The following is a 14937-nucleotide window of genomic DNA, read 5'->3' as shown; positions in this document are numbered from 1 at the left end:
ACTATATTTTATTATTGCAATCCGTGACTTTTTGTGACTGATAATTATACATTAAAAATTAATAGTTGGCTAAAAAACACTTTGCACATCATAAAATGCTGATAGTTTATGGACACCAGAATTTGATTTAATATTCATAAAGATATAAAATCCTTACAATATGAGAAAGAAAATAGTCAATATTCCTGCCCACTTGTAGTATTTAAAAAAATTATAAAAAGACTTTATTATTGAATTTTTAACGTTAACAATTAACAGTTAAATATAAAACATGATAGTTTACTTTACTGGGGTCATTTTTACTATACAAAAACTAACAAGGAAAAACTATACAAGGTGTTGGAAGGCTTAACTATATTCTGATGCTATTTTCCTCATCTGCTTAACAGGCAATATGTTTAAATATACTTACTTCAACTTAACTCATTGTGACAATGATTTGCATGTTACCTTCTATAATGTTTATGGAACAACAACATTTGTTCATTTTAATTTCATCACTTTTAACTCATCAAAACCATCTTTCTACCATTTTGTTTACTAGCGAATATAACTGAATATTTTGTTGTCTATGAAATTGTCAAGTCTACAGACCATGTCTTATTTAACGTTTCAGAAATTGTTACAAAATATTATACACAATTCAATAGGTAACCACCAGGCTGAAATCCGTAGAACTAAAATGTTTGAGCCCTATTATATTCTGCCACTGAAAGGAATGCACAAAGAAATTACCTTCAGAAATCTTGAAGAAAGCAGTATAATCGCCCGTGTTTGGTGAGAACAAAGGTGCTACAGAGAGTGTCAGGGTCCAAGTACAGCCACATGTGTTGCTCAGGGTCGGTCATCACGCCCTCTATGTTGACATGGGCCTTGCCACCAAACCCGTATAGCAGCAACTGCAACAAGTGTAAGTGGCAGTTAGTAACACTAACCACACGGCGGGTCCAAGTACAGCCACATGTGTTGCTCAGGGTCGGTCATCACGCCCTCTATGTTGACATGGGCCTTGCCACCAAACCCGTATAGCAGCAACTGCAACAAGTGTAAGTGGCAGTTAGTAACACTAACCACATGGCGGGTCCAAGTACAGCCACATGTGTTGCTCAGGGTCGGTCATCACGCCCTCTATGTTGACATGGGTCTTGCCACCAAAACATGTGTTTGCTCAGGGTCGGTCATCACGCCCTCTATGTTGACATGGGCCTTGCCACCAAACCCGTATAGCAGCAACTGCAACAAGTGTAAGTGGCAGTTAGTAACACTAACCACATGGCGGGTCCAAGTACAGCCACATGTGTTGCTCAGGGTCGGTCATCATGCCCTCTATGTTGACATGGGTCTTGCCACCAAATCCCGTATAGCAGCAACTGCAACAAGTGTAAGTGGCACTTAGTAACACTAAACCACACGGCCGGGTCCAAGTACAGCCACATGTGTTGCTCAGGGTCGGTCATCACGCCCTCTATGTTGACATGGGTCTTGCCACCAAACCCGTATAGCAGCAACTGCAACAAGTGTAAGTGGCACTTAGTAACACTAACCACATGGCCGGGTCCAAGTACAGCCAAATGTGTTGCTCAGGGTCGGTCATCACGCCCTCTATGTTGACATGGGTCTTGCCACCAAACCCGTATAGCAGCAACTGCAACAAGTGGCATTCAGTAACACTAACCACATGGGAAGTAATAACTAGTCCCCCATAAATATCTTTCATTTGTTTACTATCATATTTTATTCATCTATATTTAAGAAGAATATGAATTTTATTTGGATAAAAATATTATATGAACGTTTCAAAGCATCAATGACAGTTGCATTGTCAAGTGTAAATGCTTAAAACAATTAAAATTATTTACAATAAGATACCAAAACAAGGCTGATGAAATGTATAAAAACTAGGTCAGTCAGAAACTCAACCTCGCTGTAGTAACAATGCTTTTTCAAAATGGTCTTCGCAAGACTGGATCTACTTAAAAAAAAAGATAATTTAGTCTATGGAGAGGTCTCAAAAATTCTCCTTATTTCTGGTGATATATAATTGAGGTGAAAACCACAAGTTGCCAGCCGATAGTCTTATCTTCACATTATTATGTCATATTGCAATGCTGATTCCATGCATAATTACTGTTCTTCACACCTCAGTTGGAAAACATCTTTTGTCTTACAACATTGTCTATGTATTGTATTAGTAGTAAATTTGATGGTTCAGTAACTTTGTTGTGGGTTTTTAGGCATACTGCAGCTGCTATATATTACACACAGACTTAGCTACATCAGGAAAATGGTCCCTTAACTACTGAAAATCTAAGCAATTTGAAAATCCAAAAAATCTGGAATCGGTTCATTCTTAGAGAATATATTATATTCTCACCCAGCAAGTGAGAGATCCGGGTTCGAGACCTGGCAGAGCAAGTACTTTTTGTGATTCAATATTTAATTAAATAATATAATTAATTATAAATTAAATTAGGTTATTGCCATTTAAAAGTAAAGCTCAGATAAAGTTAGGTAAAACAAGACATTATTTTACTTTACTTTTTAAACGGCAATAGCCTGATTAAACAAACAAATTAAATAAAAAAGTCAATCTAATTAATGTTATTTGAAAGGTTTTTTGTCTTCCGATCATAAGTTAGTTTGATTATTTAAACATATCTGTGACAGAAACGGTCAAATACGAAATAATTTAATCATAAAAATCCAAGGGCTTTTCTAGTGTAGTGGCAGCATGCTTGCCCAGCAAGTGAGAGATCCAGGTTTGGTGGAACAAGTACTCTGTTTATTTAAATCTTTATTGAAATTTTACATATATATATATAATTGCATTTTCTGACCCAACAAAACAATTTGTAGATTATGTTAAGTAGCCAAGTTATTAATCACAATTCAGCATTAAAAATGTATAACATACTAGCTGTTTCCCACGGCTTCACCCACTTTTTGTAAGCTTTGCCCGTGTATGAGCTATTCTGGTTCAAGTGAGTTTATATATCCAATGCTGATGTAGAGTATGTATTGATGTCATGATCAAGAAAATCTGTTAAAAGTGTAGTGTACATGTACACGTACTTGCTTTAGGTTCAACCAGAGATCTATTTTAAAGACAAATATACATCATAACTTAGTGCCTTCAAATAGTGTGTAGCTGTTTAATATACATAATTATCTTGTAATTGCATTTTATAACATGCAGGCACTTTGGAAACTTTTGTCTCATGCAACGCCGGCTTGGGTGGCGAGTTACATCAATGGGCATAGCATATAAACCTTCTACATGGAAACGTACATGTACATATACATACAAATTTCCATAATGATCGGTCACATAGTTTATGATTCTATAAAGGACATACAAACAAATATTCACTTTTATATATATTACACTATGTAGTTACAGAGAAATCTGTTACTGACCGCTTTCTTGTTCTGGGGTTGGCTAAGCCAGAAGATTTTAGGTGTCTCTACTCAGATCCCGGACTGTCGGCCAGCATCATCACAGAGACCTGATAGTTCTCCATGGGGTGCAGACTCACCAGCATGTTGTAAATAACATATTATACTATATAGTTTGTAAAAAACCTGTTACTGACCACTTTCTTGTTCTGGGTTGGCTAAGCCAGAAGATTTTAGGTGTCTCTACTCAGATCCCGGACTGTCGGCCAGCATCATCACAGAGACCTGATAGTTCTCCATGGGGTGCAGACTCACCAGCATGTTGTAAATAACATATTATACTATATAGTTTGTAAAAACCTGTTACTGACCACTTTCTTGTCCTGGGGTTGGTTGAACCTGGAGATGGTGAGGTGTCCCCACTTGGGTCCTGGATTGGCGGCCAGCATCACCACAGAAACCTGACAGTTCTCCATGGGCTGCAGACTCACCAGCATCTCGCACTCCACAGTCTTCTTCTCTGTCAATATCTGTGGAGATCAACAATCTATAAATTATCACTTAAATTAATTAATTATTAAATTATCTATAATTATAAATTTACATCAAAGATACTAAGGTGTGACCACTCACAACCACTTTTCAAATTCCTGGTTTTTGCAGGAAGTACCACAATGCTGTGGTGGTCCAACAAATTTTGTCTCTTGCGTTATGCGAGAAATTCAGTGACGATTCATCCCCACCGCCTATTTTTAAGCTCCTTAGTTTTTATCTATGTGTCTTTTCAATGTGTATACATAACAATGTGTTTTACCTAATAACTTTCCTTTCTGTGATGTCTGGAAAATACATGTATCGAATTTGGAAAAATAGAGTGAACAAACAAATACCAACACAGCGCTATCATGGGTTAGTTTGCAGTCCAACATTATTGCGGGTCAGAGGTCTATGATGCAGGAACTTTCGGTAAGATTTTGCCATTTTGATTTTGGTACAACCAAAAAATAAACCACAAACTTTCATCTGAAAATAACTTTGACCTTTTGGAAAAAGAAAGCCTAAGAATGCCACGTTACTTCAAAGGAATTCACAGATTCAGGGAAATTAATATATTTTTAAAACAACAAGTCATTTCCTCTCTATCTTCTCTTATTAAATAGAAATGGTAGCTTATAAAATTAACATCCAGAATATATTCCATTTATGTAAAAATGTATGGATATATCTACCTATGAAAGAATCTATGTACAAGTACAAAAAGTGTGACATGTAGATAAAGTAAAAATTAGTGATCGTATGTCTACTGTTGAGCAAGGACATTATAAAAATCACGCATTATCCACTCATTTTCCCGGAGCCCCAAATTGATACATAATTCATATTTTTTTTTTTTATATATTGGCATCGTTGGTGGCAGTCCTGGCTACAGTCCCACGAAAGTATCATGGTTTTAATATATCCCACTACCGGCGAATACATGAAGAATGCATTAGAAAGTTATCTGCTACAGAAATTACTGAAGTTAATTCTCGATCTGTAGAATAAGTAGACAGTAGTACAGAACAGAACCTTGCATAGTTTCCCTCAGAATAAGAGAACAATTAATTTTATAAATTAATTTCTCTTAAATATTTAGTGTTTGCCCTTTAAGATAATGTAAGATTAGAATCATCTCATATCAACAACACAACAACAAAGTAAATGAATACAAGAAAGGCTGTGGTTTTAAGTCAAAAGTGTTCGTTAGATTATAGTCATTGACTACGAAACAACATGATGTAAAGTTTCTCATACACGTTGGGACAAATAGGTTTGAACAGTTTGAATACTGTCCAATTGTCACATGTGTGAGGAAGTTGTTCAGATGAATAGATTAGAGAAATGATGAGATTTCTACCAGTCATAATACAGCCAATGCCACTGTGACAACAAAAACTTATGTGCATGGTAGATTCGGCCAACTGCAGACTGGAGACAATAATAAGCTGTGTTTAGACTGACAAGTAAAGTTGCTAGAGAAATTGTGCAACTAATGTCACATAATGTGAACAATATAAGCAATTTTACTCACAAGAACTATCGCAAGTAGAAGCTGCAGGTGTATCGCTGGTTGTTGCAGGATTCAATACGAAGTCTGTTCACATGCAGTTTATAATTGAAATTTTAATAGCTGACACCTCACCAGTAAAAGTGTAATGTTTGTATTGCATATACAGAGAATACTTGACCATGCCCACAACACATGTGAGCAGCATGGCAGTAGCCTACCACAATGTACCACTGATCCCCCACTAATTCCAGACATTAAATTTTTGTCCTCCTGCTCAGCCCTCAGCTCATTATGTCATTGCTGTGCATCATGTCAGACCCCTACGCCCCTTTCTCTACTTTACTTGTTGCAAATCCTTTATTTTCTGGGTAAAATCCAACTGATGTACTAAAAAAACTGGGTTGCATCTCTTATCAAACCATCAAACAGATGATAATATTCACCGAACCCAACTAAGCTTGTTTATAGAGTTGGACTGTATATGTTAGGCCTATGCAATCTATCTATTTCTTCTAACTTCTTTTCAAAATGCTATTTTCACTCAAGAATAAGAGTTGGACAACTTTGTTCGAAGACCCATTTTGGTGACAGAGTGACCCTGTTTGTATCTCGGCCACTACTGCATTACCGCTAAAAAGGTTGGGACACACATAACCGCACCGCGCCCGACACGTCAGTCGGCCGTATGCTGGCCGTCATACGGTGAAAGAATTGCAGCGCAGTTTTCAACCTGCAAGTCCACACATGTCCGCACCGACACCAGACCGTCGTGGCCGCACCGTGCCCGCACCGTCACCGATATGTTTAGTTTTGAATTTTGACGGGCACGGTGCGGTCTACGAGCGGCATCATTTGTTGTTTACTGTTGCGTTCTTCTTTTTAAAACTATTTAAGTAGTCTACACGTTCTATTTTTATTGAATTATTTAGTATAGCCTACTAACTCTACATCCTGTGTTCGCGTATAAAATCATATTTATTTATAGAAGTATTACATTTTCTTACCGTAGAGTAAACTAGTCATATTTTGTTATTGTGCTAAAATTACAACAAATTTGAAAACCATGTTGTACATTAAATGATTTTAAACAACTAAATTCGAATTATGAAAAATCTATAAACATTTTTCATTAATTAATAAATAACAAGCATGTAATTATTTGCACAAAAATTTATTTTTCTTTGACGTATTGAAGTTACTTGATAAATTTATTCCGGTATTTTTAAGGGTCATATTTAGAATGTTTCTATGACATTTTTATTTTTTTATTCTTTTCACGTCAATAAAATAAAAATATTTTATTTACAATAAGATTTTCAAGCAAGAAAACCCCATGTTAAAATAAATAATAATAAGAAATAATTTATTTCCCCAAAATAACAAACTGAATACTACAAATAAATATTATTGCCAGTGCTTGATAATAAATAATACTATGACATAACGTATTTACAATAGCAGTAATATAAAAAGTAGGTTACATCCTTATAGGTTTTTCTTTCTTTTTTTAAACTAATAATTAGGCCAATCGAGTTACAAAATAAGGGAAATTTAGGTACCCCATAAGGCTGTGCCTGTGTTGGGGATACTATATACAAAAAGGGTAAAATATAAAAATAGCGGAAACGAGCAAGAATGAAATGATAAAAATGAGTTATTGTAGCTTATGTAGTAAATAATGTAATATTACGTTTCAAAGTTTAAATTTAGTATAACTATTGTGTTGTATTAAATACAAAGGATTTATGCTTGATTTACAATTCAAATATCAGGCTTTATACATGTAACATTAAATATTATATTATAAATAATTATTTTATAATGCTCTTACGTGTCTATTTAAATATTATTATAACTTAGCAGACAAGACTAACCATACACTAATGTATTATCTTAAACAAATACTCAATATCATTTTGACCGATCAACCATACTCTAATTTCTTTAGAAAATATATTTATGTTTCTACTATTTTTTGACTAATTCTGGCAATAAATTATTTGTCCTCGGAGCTATAAAAAAAACATTTTGTAAAATCTGTTTTTTGTAAGTTCTCCAGTATATATTTTACAAATATTTACTATGTTTTACAAATTATTATAAAAGGGCTTGCAACATGGCAAACTCTCTGGCATCACACTATAGCTCTTGGGTTTAATACAAAAAACACTAAATATACTGTTTATAGTGTATTTGACCGAAATTCATTGCAATGAAACACAATGAACAAGAATTATAGGGATAAAAATATATAACCAAGATAATGATATTTACAAATTTTACATACTAGCTATTTGTACAAAGCTTTACTGTACCATTACAATGTTTCATTCACCACAGCGATTAATAAAAATAACAACAATGATATTAAAAATTTTCTCAAGCAATACTTAATCTTCCGAATATTTTTTAAGTATCTGTCACTTCGAATTGAAAAGAAACATGCTCTAGTACAAACAGTGAGATTGTTGCGCTCGGACTGCATACGGACATGTGTGGCCTCACGGTAACCGAGCCGAGCCCGCACCGACAATCGGCCGACTCACGTGTCGGGCACGGTGCGGTTATGTGTGTCCCAACCTTAACAGCTACCTCTCGTAAAATGGCTGAGACCAGACATGATCAGTCAGCAGACTTTAATTGTCCAATACATTGTTACATGTTTGGGAGCTTGCCGCAACACAGCAATAGTACTAACCAAGATAAACTCCACTACACCATTGAAGACAACCGATGTGAGATGGGGCTCATGAACATATGTCAATATTTATTCGCAGTAATGCGCATGAATTATGAAAATTGGATCTAAAAACTTCTTTATTCACAGTTTCATGGTGGTGTAAAATTATTTTTGTATTACATGAATTCTTAAAAAAACAGAAAAATTGTTTTTGAGATTTTCCAGGTTCTAAAGGAAGATTTCCGGCTTATTCCTGGTTTCCCGGTCAGGTGGCCACCCTGTACTATGTATTTGATTTAATTACACAATGAAAAACACTCTGTAAGTTATAGTTGTTATATCGAATTTAAGTAACGTTATTTTTACTGAAAAACTTATTCTTGTTTAAAGGCCTATATTGATGACTAAACATATGTAGTAAAGGATTAAAATTTCTTAGGACTATTTCAGTTCAAAAGAACCGGATGCATCTGTAAGAAGAAATAAACTAGCAGAAAATTGAAGCACTGAAAATGCGAAACAGTAAAAGAAAGTTGTTTTAGTAGTTCACAACAGCAGAGAGCATGTAATATAACAGCAGAAAACTGTGTTGAATGTTTAAACCATTAACCTCATAAACATGAACTCCTTCATACTAATGGTTATTTTTTTGTTGGTAACTTTGACTTTGGTATGCTCACTGCCATGTGTTAAATTGTGTACTGTTTTGCATGCTTAAACTTATAGTACAGTATTTGAGAGCTGAAGAGGAGGACAGATTTATTTTCAAAATTTTGTATTTTTATTTTGTAACACTGAAATAATGGATAATGTCTAATCCAGTAATAACTTCAAATCATCCATCATAAATAATGAACTTTAAACAGAGACAAGTATTCCACTTAGATATAAACCTCATTTAAATCAACTAATGCTCAGTCTGTCTAAATGATATGTGAAAGTTTTTAAAAACTTGACATCAAATAATTTAAATCTTTAAAATTCTCAAACTATTTTCTAAGTGAAGGAAATGTTTTGTTTTAAAATTTAATATTAATAGGTGTAGTTACAGAGTAAAGGTACAAAGATGAGCACTATACCTTAAAGCAATTGTGAGGATCGCTGAGGCTGAGCCTCAACTTCTCACGTTGAGAGTTGAGGTTCTTGAGGGAGCAAGACTTGACCACTCTCTGCTGTAAGTGACAGCCACCCCACACTAGCTGTTTGTGTGTGCAGGCTAGCTGTAGTCCTCCTTCTGTAACATTACATCTTACGCTTCCACTACCGGTAGACAAACTGATTTATTAGCCTTTTTACACTAACAGCACCATAAACAGAAATAGAGAAAGGAAAAGTGATATCAAAAGGAGAGGAAAGGATCAATAAGGAAATTGCTGGAATGATTCTCTTCAAAGTATTCAATCCCCACAAATGACATATATATATATATATATATATATATATATATATATATATATATTTTTTATACAAACTACTAAATGTCCACAAAATCCTTGCAGCTCTAACAGTTATCTTGTACCATATACCAACATTCACAACAAACCTTAGAAAACCCTACTTATGATTACTTGAAAAGTGAGATACTTGTATAAGGGTCAAACTAGTAAGATTTAAGAACTAATTAATTAAAGTGAAGATGAGAATTGATGTTGGATATTATACAGACAAAAATTATCAATCAAACCAGAAACTCCCTAACATTTTGGAAATGGGCATGATTGAGAATCAGGATATATACATAAGGTATGAAATTGTAGGCCGTATGATGGCACCCAGAATAATGACCCCTGTTTGGTGTATCTAACTACCAAACGTGGAAGAGGTGAATTAAAAAAGTTTTATGTTCTACAAATTCCTGCGAACCTCATCCTCCTGTGGGAAGAAGAACCCACGACACTGCTATGTACTAACTAGTAAAAATTACCCTCCAGACATTTTCATTCACAGGAGTCAGTTTCTATACAAAGAAACCTCTAAACTATTTAACTATTAACTATTTTTGTTCCCAATTTCCTGCACCCCACATCTCTTACCTGTACGGGAACATACATAAAGTAAAAATAATTAGTGTATAAAATTTCCTGGAATAAATTTTGTATACGAAACTCAATATGTTTGAATTTAGGTTGAAAATGCACAAAAACCCCACCATTTCTTTTACTTAATTCAAACATTTTCATCAAATTCCCACTCCCATCATTAACCTCTTTGTCACCACGAACATTTCCTCCCTTCAATGAAACTTTCTGTATGTACCATCGTACATGTATAAGAGGCTGAAGTTTTACTGGGATGGCTAAAGGCTTACTTTATACACTTAGCATGTACTGGGGATCTAAGGTTATAATTGCATTCAAAATTAGTGCTATAATGAACTAATTGAGTCCCCATTTTAAACGGAAGAAGTAAAAAAAGTCACATAAAAAATCTCTTTTAATTAAAAATATTTACAAATAATAATAAATGTCTTTATTTTGAAAGACAAGGCTTTATTAGACAAATGGGTAACCATCTGAAAAACTGTCTAAATTTGGTAACTGTCAGAAATTGGTTACCTGCAATGGAGTTGCAAGGAGAAATCGGTGACGTAGGCCGTGAGTTCTGGGGTGTTCCTGGAACAATACAATCTATTTCAGCTTAAGACTTTAAATTTAGAAAACATAAGGGCTTATTTAAAAACTATAATTAGGAGTTTTATAAAACTTAGTGTTGTAGACCAGTGTTTACTGGTGAGTTAGCTCTGTAACATGTTAAACTTCTGCACTAGACAGGTGACACGTAATTCTGCTCAAGCTGGACAATGCTGAAACTGGCCTTTTGTGGCCGATGAGAGGACAGCCAGTAATATATCTCAACACCATTTGATGAGACATAACATGTCAGTGTCAGTGACATAATCTGTGTGACCCGTGTGATGAGACAAGTTTACCAGTATTTGACTTCTAAATGTGATGAATTTATGTTTGTTTACTTTCTTTTAGAAGTTTTCATGTATATATGTGATTGTGGTTCACTATTTCTGGTGGTTAGTTAACATTTGTTATACCATGCCAATTGATTAAAGAAATATTAACTATTTTTATAATGTTTAACCCTACAACTGGCAGTCATTTCATCCTGTAGTGTCAGGTAGGTTTAGAACTACATAATTATATACTATATATATATATATATATATATATATATATATATATATATACACACACACACACACACACTTTTTTTGTTCTGAATTAAACAAAGAATAATATTTTCATTTAAATTATGCCATACAAATATTTTATTTAAACATTTTTGGATTAAAATTCAAATTTTGCAAAAACAATTTCTCAAATTTGGAGGGGGGAGCACGCCTATCAAATCAAGTTATTGTGAGAAAACTGTAAATGTGTCATAGCCACTTTGTGTCAAGTTTCATCTAGTTTCAGAAAAGATAAACTTTATACACATACATGAAACCATTATAAAGCTATAATACGAAAAGCGGTTATTTCCATAAATCATGAATATCGGGTCTATATGTAAGATTTTGATAATACAAGTTTTGCTGATACAATTCTACATGAATATATGTTATGTGCATATTTTCTTACTCAATATAAAATGAACTATACAGCAACAATGAAATAAGTTACCATAACTAATTTTTGAAAAGTATAAAAAAGTTACTTTTTCTCAGTATTCAAAACTTGTACAAAAAATGTTCATACAGCAAAAAGTACAAGATATTTTTGAAAGTTTGAACTATATCAAAATTTATGGTTTTTAACTGATGTTTTGTAGTTTTAGAAAACCATAAACTATATCTAAACATATGAAATAATACCAAATTTACAAAAGAAAATGCAATAATGCGCACCAGTTACAAATAATTCAAATCCACAACATACATTGTGTTACTAAATTAGCTAATCTTTATCCAACAATATACTACACGTTTAATACGACACTAAAACACAAATAAAACTACTAACATAAAAGTAAACAATGCCGACAAGAGAGCATTCAAAACAAACAGCTGACGTTTTCATTTACTTTTGGAATAATCAACTTGTTACGTCACGACCATAATAACAAAGAGGAATAAAACTTTATTTTACGTTAGCACTTTTCTCCCCGAATCCAATGGTGCATGAATCAAATCGATACGTTACCGCAGTATTTTATAAGAAGTGATTATGTGAGGGAATGTTTGACCGACTGAAAATTATGTGGGTTAACACTACAGAAATAGCAAAAGGCAACAAAGTGTCGATTAACACTATAAGGGTTAATAAATAAAACATTTCAAGTTGCATTTTCCAGAACATCTTCATGTTAGGTAAAATCTCTCCAAAACACTTATAAGTTAAATGATCCAAACAATTTCCATTTGAGAGTTGTTTTATGTCAGTACGGTTTCAGAAAAGACTAAAGTATTTAAAAGACTCCTCTTGACACCAATAAATATGTAAATAATTACTATTCTGTATATAAAAACACGTTTTATTCAGGAACTAAGTACTAATAAACCTAGAATAAACATTTATTATTATTATTAATTGTTTAAAATATCTGCTAAGCTCCTTTTGCTTAACATTTATATATTTTTTTTTAAATATACATACAGAATAGTAATTATTTATATATTTATTGGTGTCAAGAGGAGTCTTTTAAATATTTTAGTCTTTTCTGAAACCGTACTGACAGTCAATTAATTGTTTCAAGTATCTGCTAAGCTCCTTTTGCTTAACATTTATATATAGACATAGTCCAACATTCAATAATAATTTGAAATTTAAAGCTTCACATGTAGGTATATAAGACAAGAGAAATTAATGAAACTATGAACCAGAGGCAGATCTGAGCTGGTGACCCTTCAGGCATCAGTCCAACGCATCAACCATAGCAGACATTTAAAGTTCTAAAAGCTTTTCTATTGTTAATTATTCAAATAGACTATCAAACATATATTTTTGAAATAAATACTACTGCTGCTTTTATATATATATATATATATATATACAGGGTGAGTCAGAAATATGGTAAAATATTTTAAGAAGTGATTCTAGAGCTAAAAATAATAAAAAAATGTTATATAAAGGTAGGTCCGGAAACGCTCCATTACTGAGTAATGGCTGCCGAAAAGATTTTGCTTTTGTTTTCAGTTCACCTGGTGAAATTAAGTGATTCTGAAATGTTTTGTTCTTACTTTTTAACTCAAATAAGATGGATTTATAAGGAAAATCACCTGAAAAATCAAATAAAACTACTCTAGAGGTTGTAGTGTGAAGAGGTTTTGAGAAAAAGTATGAAATTTTGCCAAAAATCTAATAACAAAAATAGCGTCTTAAATGTTTGATGTCCAATAACATTGTTAAATTACCCATAAACAAAATTATTTTTCCTAATACAGATTGTAGAGAATTTAATTCTGAAAACAACCATAATAAGCAAAGTTAGCTAAATGTGTAAAAAAGTTATGAAATTGACTCCTCACTTATTACACTACACAGCAAACTTTCGCTGTTTTATAATAAGGAATGAGTATCTGATTTTTTTATTTTTAAATACAATAAACATCTACAATCGATTTAAGTCTCTCCGGAAGATTAAAATGATGCTCTAAAATGACCCTCCATTGTTCAAAATGCACGCGTTCAGGCGTCCTTCTCATCAAGTTTCGAACCCGTTCAAAAACTCCAGGTGTCTGCTTAATGGTTTCTATTCCATTAGAAATGTTTAATCGGAGTTCTTCAATTGTATCTATTGGGGAAGAGTAGACTAATGTTTTTAAATGTCCCCAAAGGTAAAAGTCCAAAGGATTTAAGTCAGGTGATCTTGCTGGCCATGAAACTGGTCCACCTCGGCCTATTGATTGATTTGTGAAACTCTCATTTAGGTGTCCACGAACAGCCAGAGAGTAGTGCGCAGGTGCCCCGTCATGCATAAACCACATGTTTTGGCGAAAATGCAAAGGTACATCATCAAGCAGGTTAGGTAGCTCGTCTCTTATAAAGGTTCAAGTACACCAAGCCATTTAAGCCTGGGAGGAACCACGAATACGACTAAATGATCTGCTAAGATTCCAGGCCAAACATTTACTGAAAACTGATGTTGTGGGCGATTAGGTTTGATAGCATGAGGATTTCTGTCTGCCCAAATGTGGTTGTTATGTAAGTTAATGATAGCTGTTCTTGTAAAAGTGAGCCTCATTGGTAAACAAAATTGTATTTAAAAAGTTTGGATCAGCACATTTTAACAGAAGAACAACAACAACAAATCGACAAAAACAACATGGGGAGCTTAGTCTTGTGGCAAAAGAGTTTGGACGTGCTGGAAGTGGTATGGGTTTAACTGGTACTCGTGTAGTATTCTCCGAATACTAGATTGGCTGAAATTGAACTGTAGTAACAATTCTCTAGTGCTCTTTTCAGGATAATCAGGAATTTCATTAAGAACCAACTCTTCTAATTCAACAGTCCTACATGATCGGGCGATGTGCCTGCATTACTATGCTCCGAAGACTTCAAGGAACCTGTTTCTGATAGGCGTTGATGAATAGTGGCAAAAATCTTGCGCTTGGACACCTGCGGTTAGGAAAGTTCTCTTGATACAGACGTCTTGCTGAAGTACTATTGCAGCGTCCCAAACCATACATTAAAATACATGTCTGCTAATTCAGAGTTTGAATACACATGAATATTACCGTCCCATTTTAATAAATGGAACTCACAACACAAAATCACTAATAAGATGGATGGAAATAACTGGTTAAAATACTTAACACAAGCACATAGTATCTTTACAGTTTGTTGTTTTCTTCAACAAT

The 14937-nt window shown here is 33.8% G+C and overlaps 1 protein-coding gene across 1 annotated transcript in view; it reads right to left on the bottom strand.

The window, feature by feature from the left end:
* Nucleotides 1-935: 935 nt before the first annotated feature.
* Nucleotides 936-14937, bottom strand: part of LOC124372671 — a gene marked incomplete at its 3' end in the record, with an annotated part of 56753 nt that continues 42751 nt past the window's right edge. The window contains exons 13-16 of the mRNA XM_046831081.1: nt 10682-10738; nt 9206-9360; nt 3768-3926; nt 936-1035 (exon numbers count right to left, since the gene is read on the bottom strand). Coding sequence (XP_046687037.1) covers nt 936-1035; nt 3768-3926; nt 9206-9360; nt 10682-10738 — 471 coding nt within the window. The remainder of the gene's footprint in view (nt 1036-3767; nt 3927-9205; nt 9361-10681; nt 10739-14937) is intronic.

The sequence above is a fragment of the Homalodisca vitripennis genome, unplaced genomic scaffold, assembly GCF_021130785.1.
Source record: "Homalodisca vitripennis isolate AUS2020 unplaced genomic scaffold, UT_GWSS_2.1 ScUCBcl_3775;HRSCAF=9518, whole genome shotgun sequence".
Lineage (NCBI taxonomy): Eukaryota > Metazoa > Arthropoda > Insecta > Hemiptera > Cicadellidae > Homalodisca > Homalodisca vitripennis.
Note: the sequence above shows the minus strand (reverse complement) of the source record. Positions and strands in the feature narration are given on the sequence as shown.